This window comes from Apis cerana, linkage group LG5 (genome assembly GCF_029169275.1).
Source record: "Apis cerana isolate GH-2021 linkage group LG5, AcerK_1.0, whole genome shotgun sequence".
Classification (NCBI taxonomy): domain Eukaryota; kingdom Metazoa; phylum Arthropoda; class Insecta; order Hymenoptera; family Apidae; genus Apis; species Apis cerana.
The window spans coordinates 5,748,142-5,761,530 of NC_083856.1; the positions used below are offsets into that span (position 1 = coordinate 5,748,142).

General features: G+C 36.3%; 2 protein-coding genes across 12 annotated transcripts in view; one reads left to right on the top strand and one right to left on the bottom strand.

The window, feature by feature from the left end:
* Positions 1–13,389, bottom strand: part of LOC107996552 (uncharacterized MFS-type transporter C09D4.1) — a 68,094-nt gene that overhangs the window by 21,686 nt on the left and 33,019 nt on the right. The window lies entirely within an intron of this gene.
* Positions 1–13,389, top strand: part of LOC107996550 (uncharacterized) — a 45,279-nt gene that overhangs the window by 407 nt on the left and 31,483 nt on the right. For 3 of the 11 annotated variants that reach the window (XM_062074649.1, XM_062074655.1, XM_062074654.1), the window contains exons 3-4: positions 11–201; positions 601–1,018. In XM_062074649.1, the coding sequence (XP_061930633.1) occupies positions 933–1,018 (86 nt within the window). In that variant the 5' untranslated portion in view covers positions 11–201; positions 601–932. Of the gene's footprint in view, positions 1–10; positions 1,019–8,329; positions 8,830–13,389 lie in introns of those variants that run through there. The other 8 variants (XM_062074651.1, XM_062074650.1, XM_017054650.3 and 5 more) reach the window with 5 other exon arrangements.

The window sequence follows — 13,389 nt, forward strand, 5'->3', positions numbered from 1 at the left end:
TACGTTTCAGGGTACAATGTACCATTCGACCAAGTGTCGTGTTCCTAGGCGAAGAAAACCGTGGATGTGAAATGACACATGGTACATACGGCGGCCGATGCCGAGAAGAAGGTGCACGTGTGCGTCTATACACGGGGGATCTTAGCTCTGCTTTCAGTCCAATCTTATCGTGCGTTCCGCTCACATCTCCTCTATACAACAGTATATATTACCGATTTCTACTAACGGTATCCCGTTGAAAATTTTCGAGCGTGAATAGTGCGTGAATGTGCGACATCACACGGCGGAATTCAAAATTCATCTCCAAGTTTCGAAGGAACTCGATCGTTTAGAACGTTGTGTATCAAAATATAATAACGATAAATTCTTAGGGGAATGAAGTTGGGAAGTTCGAACGAGAGATCGAATTATTCGAATCGGGAAAATGATTTGAAATGAATCTCGAGTTATTTTTTTTTCCCGGAAAGATAATCGCAAATAATAATCCCCGATCTTTCTATCTTCCAATCCCTCGAAAGAGGCACACCGGGATCTCTTACCAATGATCGATCAAACGAAATAACGTAGTATTCAATCTGAATCTGTTCCATATCGTTTCAGAATTTCATCGAAAAATCGTTATCGACCGTATCTTGAGATAAACGGAACGTTGACAGAGGATATCGGAAAGCTATCCGCCGAAGTAAAAATCAGTCATCGAAGTCTATGGGCAGAAGCAGGTTCAAGTTTCTCTGCGAGGAGAATTTAGCTTGGGGAATTAACCTCGAGGGATCGTTGCTTTTCGAAATTTGTCCATCGTTTCCAAGGAAAGGAGAAAGATGGATCGTCGAGTGGATCAATCGGCCGATAATTAAACGTCAATCGTACATAGTGGTGGACAGTGAGACGTCGATTGATATTCGAGAGGGTGGTTCAGCGAGTGGAAAAAAAATATGTTGACATCGCCTGGGATGAGTTTAATGGTGGCTGGTGTCGCCTCCGGGATATGCTTTCTCATCTACACCAACGTTTTAAAGGGGTGAGTGCGAATCAACGAGGCTTAACGTTGTTTCTCCGTGAAAAAGAAAGAAGGATCCTCCGTTCGGATGGGCCGAAAATGGAGGACGCAGGTGGCGGTAAAAGTGGGTCGAGATACGTGGAATCTGACTGTTAACTTTAATCGATTTTATTCAGTTTCATAAAATATCTCGCGGTGATTACGGTCTTTCTTTCTTTTCTTTTTTTTTATTTTTTTATTTACGACCAATTTTAACAACTTCTGGTTTGGGATAAAATATGCTTTCGAACCTTGAAGTTATCACAGATAGGCGTTAATGGCGCGTGACGCTAGCGTGCACATGCTTCGTTTATTTGTGATGCGTGTTTTAAATTCGTCACAGTTTCTTCTTCTTCTTCTTCTTCTTATCTTTCTCTCTTTTTTTCAATCTCTTTTTGTTTGGAAATTTAAAAAGGTACACGCGTAAATAGTATCGATGATACTCGAGGCCGTGAAATTTAGAAATCCGTTTCCGTTTACAGAATTCCAATTTCGATTTATTTCTCTTTCAATTTAACGGTGCTTCTGTTGGAATGTCAATTTTTCATAGTTACGTTGGAAAATGTTTTCATTTTGAAAATTTAGAAAAAAAAAAAAATTAACGTTTCGAGAATCGGTGTGAATATATTTGAATGGCGCGACGCGAGTCCAATGGTTATCCGGTTTTGTCACAAAGGATTGAATTAACATTTAACCATTAACGATTTTTCTAACTCTTACTCATTGAGCAAATTGATTTTTTCCATATAATAAAATTCACACTCTTAATATTTATTGCAGAAGAAATACTTTAAGATTTTTTCTTCCTTTTTTCTATTTTCTCCTTTTTTATTTTATCCAATTTTTTACTTGATGATTATCAAACAAATAAGATAAAATTTAAAGGGAAATAAAATTTAAAATTTTAATTTAGCCCTCCTAATAAAAATTAGAGAATATGATGAAATTTATCAGAATAAAAACAATATTTACATTTAGATTTAGGTCCTGTAAGTCATAAATAATCTAGAATTAGACGTAGTATTATATAGAGAATTCATACAAGATATTAGAAACTTCATGGTAGATAAATTATATCACTTTGAAATTGTTATACAGATTAATTGTAAATTGATAACGATAATATCTATTGTAGAATGGAAAACGAAAAAAAGATGAAATTTTATTATTAACAAATTATTATTCAGATATATTATTCAATTCATTCATTACCGTTGATATGAATGATTGTTGATACGATAAATTGAATAATTTCATCGATGTATTGCAAAGTGTTTACGAACAATACTAAACCAAACTTTTTCTTCTGATATTTTTTATTGTATTTGCGTTTTTCATCGATGAATAATTTAAACTCTATTCTTCTTTACGAAGAAAAAGGAGAATGTCTCTCTGAACATCTTCGTACTCTCTTTCCAAATTGCAATATTTTCCTCGATTTCTTTCCATTCAAAATAATTTCGAGATTTGTTAATTCGATAACCACGATATACTTGATATAATACAATCGTAAAATTGAAATACCTCGCATTATCTCTCAGATTTGAAAACAATAAGATTAGATTGTAATAATTGTATTTCTGATTAACACGTAAAATAGCGCGCGATTACTAATTATAGTTTTTGCGCGATGAATAGATAAAAAGATTCTTCGAAGACAAAAATGCAATTCAATTTTTAATCAGAAAACAAGATAAAATAAACAAATAAATGTAATAAAAAAAGTCGACGATTTTTTACGAAAACAATGATCTTGATAGAAAAATATTTCTCTACATCCGAGTATTTGTTTGCTTATATCATATATTGTTACACTAGTAACAACCAAGCTTGTTATTTCTTTTTTTATTTTTCCAATTAACATTTATTAGCTCCTGGACTTGGATCAACATTTTAGTATATTTTACATATTGTACTGCATTTTAAAAATAATTTTACTACAAAAATTCTACGTATTATTATAGCGCTAAAAGACTGTGAAAAAAAAGTGATATTAAATATCATTTTCTCAGAATATTTCAGTAAATGAATTTCTGAAAATAAAAAAAATAGTAAAATGATATATACCGACCACTCTTAAGATAGAAAATCATAACCATGCCTGTATATATTTAAGTATACAACATTAATTAGCAAGTGATTCTATCGTGAAAAAAAGAATCCAATAAAAAATTTACAACGTTACAATAAGGATATCCAAGCGTATATCCCCCCCTTTTCCTGCACCATCTTGTACAATATTCACACATTTTCTCGTCCATAAAACTCTACACGCGTTCACCTGCACAGAAGCGTGTAATAGGTTCACGGTAATCGCGTTCAAAGTTCCTTTTCGAATCATTTCCCGTGTAAACTTTTAACGATCAACAAGTGAGACTCTTCACGATTCGTCTTGAATCCTTGTTTTAGATGTCTTTTGATACCGGACGAGAGAACATGTGACGAGGAAAGAGGAAAGAGGAGAGAGAGAGAGTGAGATAGAGGTAGAGGCTGGTTTCTTAACGATCCAGTCGGAATTTCTTCGTTCCAAGTCAATATTAAACGAGGCGCTCGATGTTTCGAGCTGTTGGCCAAAGTAGACCGGCCAAAGGAGGCCTTCGAGAGGAATCTTTGGCCGTTATGACCCGTGTTATTCGAGCATTCAACCATGTTACTCCACGCGTTATTACAAAAAAAAAAAAAAAATTAAACATTCCTTTGAAACTCGAAAAGAGAAAATTTTACAAAAGAAAAATTCGTATTTTCGTTTCTATAATAAAATTTCTACTGAAGTTTCAGAAATATTACGACGAAAAAAAAAAATAACAGAAATTTATAATACTCCTGGAATTAATCAGAACTCAAGATTATTATTAATTTATTGTTGTTCGAAGAGAAGGAATACATATATCGATAATTCATCCTTAAAATTTACACTACAATAAGGAATAAATTTTTGACGATATTTAAGAACTATATAATCGATAATTTATTAAATAGTCTTATTAATTTTAAAATCTATAAACACCAAGTAAGGGAAAAAATAATTACTTTAATCAACGTTATCCCGTGTATATACCGGAAGTCGTTGCTTCGAATTTTTGCACAGCATCCTGTAGACGCGCGCGTGGCCGTGTTTATAAACGAAGATGTTCGTATACGCGTACTTCGGTATGCAGGGCTTGCTTTTATTTACTCTCTCTCGTTCTGACCAGTCTGACGAGTGTCGTTCACATTCTCCTTTTTCCGCCGGGGCTCACCCGGTAAATTATGTTTCGATGATTTGCCCACTGGATTTGCGGACGTGGAAAAATACGTGGTCGAGAGAAGAAAATTTTTTCGAAGGGGAAATAATCGATTTTTTCTATTTTCGATTCGCGAAAATAAGGTACTCACCGTAAGGTTGTCATCGATCCTTTTGAATTTAAATTCGAACGATAATACACAATTTATAAATCGCGTATAAAATTTGTTGCGAAGACGCGAACGGCGAAAGTGTGAATCTCTCTGTTTATAATCGCTGTCCTTATTATATTTCTAAGAATTTATTACGCGTGTTTAATACACAAACCGTCTCTCCACAGAGGACGTTCGTACGCTCGATTAATAATCCGTAGATACGAAAACATTTGCGTATCGATCGTGTCATTTGCGACTCGAACGGCGAGAGGCAAGCATCGTGGAATGTTCCGTTTTCTCGATTGTTTGGAATTTTGTGCGTAATATTGCGCATAAACGCGTCCATTTTTTATAATTATCTTTTTAATCGTAATATCTTCAAGATACGTATATATATATAAAATTTTTTTAACTTCTGAAGAAAATTCTACTTCAATTTATTTATCAAGTTTCTCCACATCTTTCGAGCTGTAACAAGAGCTGTTAATTTAAGGAAGACAAGGAACACGAGTATCGAAATGATTGCTTCAACTCTCGAATAAATATTTGACGCAAAATTTCCTCGAACGTTTTGATTTCTCCTCTCTCGTCCACCGTGGGATAAAATTAATTTTCTGAAAAGAAGCGAGCCAATCGATCCATTAAATCTCTCTTCATCTCGCCGCGAGAATCTTTCGAGATCAGAGATGGAAAAAAGGGAAACGATGCTCAAGATACTCTGATAGAACAACTTAATTCTCCGAGCAATGAAAGAGCGAGCAATGGGCCAACTTAACTATGTTTCCCATGCGTTACATCAGCATTTCTAGATTACGTACTCCTTTCGTAATAATATCACGGTGCCATTTAATCAAACGGGGCAGAAACTTTCGACTCCCTCCATCTTATCGGTTGCAGACGCGACTCTCAGACTCTCGTTTCTCGTTTATAATAAATTCATTCTTGATCGATATCGTGACACCAGCTGTGTGTATATAAATATATGTGCGTGCGCGCGTGTGTGTGTGTACGTGTACACCTTAACGAGCGCTCATTGTTCACCTGGCTGTAAGTGTGACCCAGTTGAAGAAGTAATTTCTTAACGAATGTGAACCGTGCATGTGAACGACAATGGATCCCCCGATACCGCGTGAGAAAAACGAAGGAGGGAGGCGAAAATAGAGAGAATTCGATTGGGAATCCGATACGGAAATAAACGAGGCGAAAATCGAGCCGTGAACCCGCGACATTTTTCAATTATTCAGACTGGAAGTTTTTTTTCGTACGGTTAATTATTCCAACGGAATTGTAGAATTTCTCTTTTCTCCTTTTTCCGTATTATTTATAAATATTCTCCTTTCGAGATTTGATCGAAGCGAAAATCGAAGCTGATTAATTCTATTTTATTCGCTGTTCTGGATTTATTGTTACTTCCGTGAATAGGTAAATTGTGGCCAATTGCGGAAAAAAAATAATATTTTTCTGCTTTTGGCTAGCTTTGAGGAATAATATGTTGTGACACATGGTGGAGAAAGTGGTAACCTTGAAGTTGATTTCGATCGGGCTGTAAATGATTTAAAACATGTGTATACGTCGCGCTCTCATCATAAATTAGACGCGATGATATGAAATAAACGAGAACGTTATATGCGCGTGTATCATCGCATAAATCAAAGAAACTTGCGTTAGTTCTTTCGACATCATCGAATATTCTTTATATCTAAATTTTTTTAACGCGTAAATAATATGAAATTTTTATTTTGCAATAGTCAGGCGATTTAAAAAACGTTTAAAAGAAAAAAAGAAAAGAAAAGAAGACTCGGAATTGCTCAAGATAGAAAAGATAAACAATTTGCGAACTGTAAATCGTAAATCGTTATTGGAATTTAATGTAGCGCGAATTCGCGATAATTTATACATGGAAAAAGCGTGGGAGTACGAATGGAAAGATACCGTTAGCAATTAATAATAATACACATTCGACGTTCGAATTTGCATTAATTATACCTGGAACTCTATTAAATAATACAAGAATTTTCCATTTCCCACGCGGAACTTTGACTCGCGGAACTTTCCCTTCTTCGATCTAAAAATCTAAAGTTTATTTATGTTTTCGATCCATTTAACGTGTGATGAAATGAAATCGTCAATCGCGTGGAATAGATTTCGACGATACCGCTTCGTTCATTCATTCTTTCGGATCATCAGATAAATGTATCTTCCGTATCGATCGAATCAAAAATTTCTAAATTATTCGTCATTCGTAATAACCAGATTTCATTTCCATTATGCAACACAAGCATGTACAAATAAAAATGGATTTATTAATGCTGCGACTATACGTAAATATTATTCCATCAGGAATCTTGATCCTTTTATCTTTCGATTGAATTAATCTTAATCTTACACGTAATTAATTTATTATTTATCTCTTAACAAATTTCTAAACTATCTTCCATTTATCTTTTGAATCAGTCTCAACGCCACATATATAGGAAATTTATTTATTAGTTTTTTTAACTAATAGCATTAACTCCAAAATAAAAATAAAATCTCGTTAAAGAGGAAATTCTTTACGGACGGTGAACAAGGGAAAACGAAAATTTTTATGTCAGCATACTTGAAGAGATGAGCCGTGAGGCTCACACGAGCCATTACTCGTCATTTCCATTTCCCCGTGCACACGCATCGTGCACGCTCCATTTTGCTTTGAAAACGAACGTATGTGGCTGTTGCTCGAGATCGACAGCTCGATTAAACCGTGAAACACGCTTACGAATGCGCTCGATGCGAGCGGACGCCTGCCACGAATCCTAATGTATTTGTCCGGCCTCGTTGAAATTTGTCGAGCGTCGAGAAAACAGTTATACAACTTGGCCACTTCCTCGACGTAATATAGAAAACGGTTAGAGGAATGACGGAACGATCGATCTCGAATCCAAAAATAGAAATTGTCTTCTTCGAATTGTTGCTCTTTAGAAGAGGAATGATCGTTTGTGAACACAAGTGAACAAAGGAATTATCTTGTTAATTTATTAAAATTATTTATATAAATTAATCGGCGAGGGAGGGGATTCTCGAAGTGGAAAAAGAAAGGTAACTCGAGTTCAGTGACGCGTAATATTTTTTTCACGAACGATTAAATAACGAAAATTTATTCGCAGGATTAATTTATCAAGATTGATTTATCGTTTATATATGGAACAATTCCAATTTAATTAAAAGAATAATTTCCAATCGTTTAATTTCACACTTTTGTACCATTATAAATATATATCGTATTTATTTATATCCTAAATTATATCAAAGAAGCATATTCAAACATTATCTTTTCATTTCACTAATTACACTTAACAAACGATAAATCAATTTCATCATTTTGTTAATTCCAACTACTATTGTAATTAAATTAATATTTATTCCTACATTGTTATTTTACCAATAGTTTTACCGTTAACAATACAACAATAATACAGTTACAATAATAAAGAATGCAATCAAGAAAGGAAAAAAAAGAGGGGGAACAAAACGAAAACAATATTCGAGAGAGTGAGTGAAATGATCAGAGACAGGTGTGTCCACGTGTTTCCTCGCCAGGCACGTGAGGTCATCAGCGGTTGGTGGATCCATGGAAGGACCGGAAGTGCGCACACGACTACCGATTAACGATGCGTGGCTCGATTCGATCGGCGACACCAACCTCGACGAGAAGAAGCGACCTCGAGACTCGAGAGGAGGGAGGCGAAAGAAGACGAAGAGGAAAGCGGAGCCACGATCAGGCATTGGGATGCACGGGCCATGTGCGGTTAATGGCAAAACGTCGTTACACAATGGCCTACGTATCAAACCATATTAAACAATAGGTTCGACCGGCGTGTAGGGGGACCGGAAGCAGAGGAGGAACCGTAGAGAACCGAACAACGGCCCCCTCATTGTTGAGATGCTTCGTGTCGTGGATAGTCAGTCGACCGGTTTGTTTTCCACCTTTTGCTTGTTGTGCCGTCTTTTTATTTAAAAAAAAAAAAAAAAGAAGAAGGACACGTTGTTTCAAATCCGGACCGTGTTCGTTCAAGTTTGTCGAACAACTGTGATTTTTACAGAAGAGTTTTATTTTTGTTCCTCGCTTATGAGGATTTAATGGAGGATCTCGTCGGAACAGTGTTTTTGTCAGAATAATAATCAGATAACGTTGAAAAGAGAATTATAAAATATTCACGCGTCTCCAATTAAACAGACATTGGATTATAAAAATTATTTCAATTCTCCCGTGATCATCGAGAAGAATTTAAGTGAAACTTGCCACTTGTCTTCTTAAGATAAATCCGTCGAGGTGGTTGAAACTTATTCGAGCGTTCGATGAAATCCGCCGAGGCGAGGCGGTTGATCAAAATTTTCCTTTTACGGACCATTCTGTGTCGAAGAAAGCGGGAGAGACGGTAAGGAGAGGAGAGACGAAAGGGAGAAGGAGAGAGAAAGAGAGAGGAAGAGATTTTGACGTTTTTATAATCTTTCTATCGATCTATCTATCGTGAAGCTCGAGATTAACGGGTTTTATGCAATTCGTCGCAAGAAGAGATACAACTCGACCAGTTTCGATCAATCGAGATTCGTAATTTCATTGATTAAGATCTACGGCTTTTTTTCTTTTCAAAGGGAATTGGAAATATTATCATCGACACGCATCGATGGTTGATTAAAGCAAAGAGCCTTTAAACTTTTCGAAATCGTTTCAATCCTTTCTCGTCGAAGTTCTCTCTCTTTCTCTCTCCGTTTCGAGCTGTTCATCATTCAAATTGTTTCTTATTTTTCATCCGGAGAAGTATCTTTTTCACTTGGCTCGTTCGATTAAACGTTCGTTTATGAAAATTGATATTGATACGAGCACGATTCTCTTTTCACACGCATTATTTCACATAATCGATACTTTCTTACTTTCGTGACCATGAGATTAACTTTAATGTGAAACATTTATCAATGAAGATCAATAGTTGGTAATTACACGGCCAGCAATGAAATTAAATTCTCATCGTTAATCAGAAAAGACAGCGAAGTTCAAACGGTCGTATAAGCGCATTATCGAACAGTCTGGCTTCAAAGTGAAAAGCGAAGTTGCATTATCGAACGCTTCCCTATATACGCTGTCAACATTTCATAAGATCACGCGCTACTGTAACTCGATTACATAATCGGTCGTGTAATTTCTATTTTACATATTCCTCGTTACATAAGAAACAGGTTGTATACCTTCGAGGTCTGTCGTTTACTCGAAGGTATACAATCTTCCATATCCCTTCCAAATCGAGGATCGAGGAAATTCTTGGTGTAAAAATTGAAAAATCAATCGATATCTCTATAGTATTTTGTTCGTCTAATATCATCGACTAGATTTACCGTTAACTCGTTTGAGACGATTCTATGAAAAATAAATGCGATTTTCCATCGATTTACCATCAAGCAAGTTGAAGAATAGCGAATAAAGCTTGAAGCTTTCGATGTGATTTATGATCGAGCTTGCGAAAACGTGACTTGAATTTTAAAGAGAAATCGTGACGAATAAAATGGTGATTTAAGCGTTTTTATTCCCGGCTTTGAACGCCGAAAATGGAAGAGAAATCGTAATGTAAAAGTGAAAATGTTCCTAACATTGATTGTATTAAACCTAAATATACCGGGTGTCACAGTTATTGATGGAAAAATTATTCGAAAAATATGATATGAGATAGATAAATAAAGTGCCGAATTAAAAATGAAAGAAAGAGAGTCGTATTAAAATTAAATTCGTGTTTTCGTCTTCAAAAATTTTCGTTCTAAAGAAAACAAGATCGTTAAAAAATTATATCGAACAAGAATGTTATTTTTTAAACTTTGAAATATTCATACAAGAAATTTCGTAACATAAATTTCCTTTTGATTATAATTAATGTTTTGCGATTTCAAATGGATATAACTTTTATGCAGTTTCCTTGAATTATTAATATGCAAGAAAAATACTAATTCTCTGGAGGCCGTCGAAACAAGAAACCTATATAACTCGTCGTAATTTATTCTTCTGCGATTCACAGAAATTGATTATGATTAACATCATAACATATGTAAAAATCATTCAACAATTTAAAGAGAAAAACTTCACGAGAGAAATGAATACATAACGATTTAATATCAGACGCGATTATACATTAATTGAATCAATTCGTGGCCTATCTCTTATTTTATCATTCATCATCGATAAATCAAAATTTTAAAAGAAAAATGATCTGCCTTTATATTAAAAAAAAAAAACAATAACGTATTCGCTCTCTAAATACGAAATTCTTGTATAATTATAAAACGATCGTACGACGGTATAATTAAAATTAATTGATCTACGTAGAAACACAGAATTTTCTTATAATCGTATTCCAGATCGAAATCTCCAAGTATACCATTATGTATCCAGCACACGTGACAACGTCGAATCTTTGTTGACGATCTCTATTCTCTCGGATACGCTCTATCCTTTATCTCAAAAAGAAAAAAAAAAAAAGAAAAGAAAAGGAAAAAAATAGATTTTAGATTCAGCCCAGGCCAAGTCGAATCGACACACGATTCTGCTATACACGATCCGCAACGGCGAAAGGTTGCAACACACGTAACTATCGGTTTGTGGCACTTTCGAAATTACGTCACACGTCCAGGCCATATCCAAAGGGGGATTCTCGATTCCTACCCACGAGAATTTCATCAATCGGCGCCGAGGACTCGGCCAGGCAATAGCCAGATCCGTCCGCGAAACGCGAACAAACAACCGTCGAAATCCCCAGTGAAAGTGCCCAGTTTAATTGACAGCAACAGCCGCTTCAAATTTCTTCTTCTTCTTCTTCTTCTTCTTCCTTCTCCTCTTAAAAGCTTCTTCTTTTTCTTCTTCTCCTCGGCGGAAAAAAAAAGATCTCCTACCATCACGTGGCTCGTGTGCATAACACCGAGTTTCCCCCGGCCGGGCAGGCTACTGTCACTTTCAAGCCGACAGTCAGACCGACACAAAGGAACGAGGTGATCAATTCCGCGCCACACCGAAAATCATCCTCGAAAAGTAAAACGTGCGACGAGGGAAAAGTTGGGGAACAGTGGAAAATTTTGGATAAATAATTGGCCGGGCCAGAGAAGGAGAATTGTGATTCGCACGCAGGAAGAATCGAATCATCATCTCGATCTTTTCTGAAATTGGAGATATATAATTATAACGAAGAAGGGATAAGATTTGTCACGAGGAGCGAGGATCCGATTTGATCGCTTCGAGGATAATCGTGTACCAAGTTTCGAAGAATATTCACCTTATAAATACAAGTGTAGATATATATATATATCTATAAACGAGACCTGGATCGAGAAGCTGTGCCAATCTATCGGACGAGTGATTTTGCGGGCAAGGTGGGCCACAGAATCAGCGTGATCAAGGATTTAATTATCGAATAGAGAGAAAGAAAGAGAAAGAGAAAGAGGGAGAGAAAGAGGATTGGCTACAGAGAGGCGAGAAAAACGGCTTTTGATGAAATTCGTCGTAAAAAATTGGAAATCAGTGAACCACCTCTGAGGTGGAAAGAAAGAAACGTGTGGAAGAAAAAATACAATCGTAAAACCAATTAATTCCAATCTTGAAGAAACTCTTCTGTCCCAATTTTTCGGAGAGGAAAGATACAGAAGTAAACAAGAGAAGGGAGATATTAATCGTTAGAGGCTTAAAAGGAGATAAATTATCCTGTCTTATCGTGTGTAGTTTTAATTGCAACGAAAACGAGAAAGTGATATTCGTCCAAAGAGACATTCGTTCGTTGTATGCAGGAAGTATACTGTGACCAAAACACAAGCCATAAACACACAAGCAAAGATCCGTGATCGTTCTTTTTTCCATCCAATTCAAGCGATGGATTGCACGTTGTTGTTCTCGCGGAAGTTTACATGTTATATATTCGTGACAGGAGCTTGCATCATCTAGACCTCGAATCCGATTTTCTCTCTCTCTCCCCTCCCGTCATTCTCCTTCTCTCGAACGCGAGAGTGGATGAGTCGTGTAGACCAAGTTTTCGAGCAGCCGATCGAAAGTTGATCGAAAGTGAAAAGAAGAATCAGAATGCTTGCCTACGTGTCGAGTATCATCACAACGTTATTGTTGGAGGGTGAAAGGGTCGTCCCTGGACAGGAGAAATACAACATGGCGACGTTCATGGTGCTCTTCCTGTTGATCACCATCGAGGTTGTCGTCGTGAAGGTTGTCACGTCCGACATGGAAAGGGACGAGGAGAGCCACGCCGGTTTGAGAGCTGCTGCCACTTTTTTCGACCGAGATTGATCCTCGTTCATCGTCCTTTCCCCCATTTCATCCTCGACTGTCACAATTGAACGATAAAAGTATCGTGAGAGATATAAAGTGATGAATTCCGCCCGAATTTGTTGTGCAGTGGTATTTTATCGAACGAATTTAACCAAGCGACGATCTTCGTTTTCCATTTTCGATGATTTAAATATTCCGCTTTTAATTTCTCTCCCTAATTTTACCCGATTTTTAATCTAATCATTCCTCGATGTAAGAGAACGAAAGTGGAGTGTATTATATCATCGGTATACGTTAATTCGTTATTTAGCCGGTTAGGAAATTGATAAGATTAGAGGAATTAAAAAAAATTACCAATCAGAAATGGCGAAAATATTCGTGATTTTATCGAAATTCGAGATTAACTCGTGCGAAAAATAATAAATCTGAGAGATAAAAATTTGAAAGAATCGCAGAAAAACGTGTCCACAACGATGGATGGCAATCGGCGGCACGCGAGGCGGAGGAAATAATCGAGGCTCGTGGAAATTAATCTCTTGGCTGCTAATCTCTTGTATCCGTTTTACATTTCTTCATTCTGAAAATCAAGGTCTATAATTATACGGGCGAAAGTGGAACAAGGATTCTTTCGGAAGAAATCGTTCGAAAGATCCGATTCCGATTGCGGCTTCGGAACAGATCGAAAGGC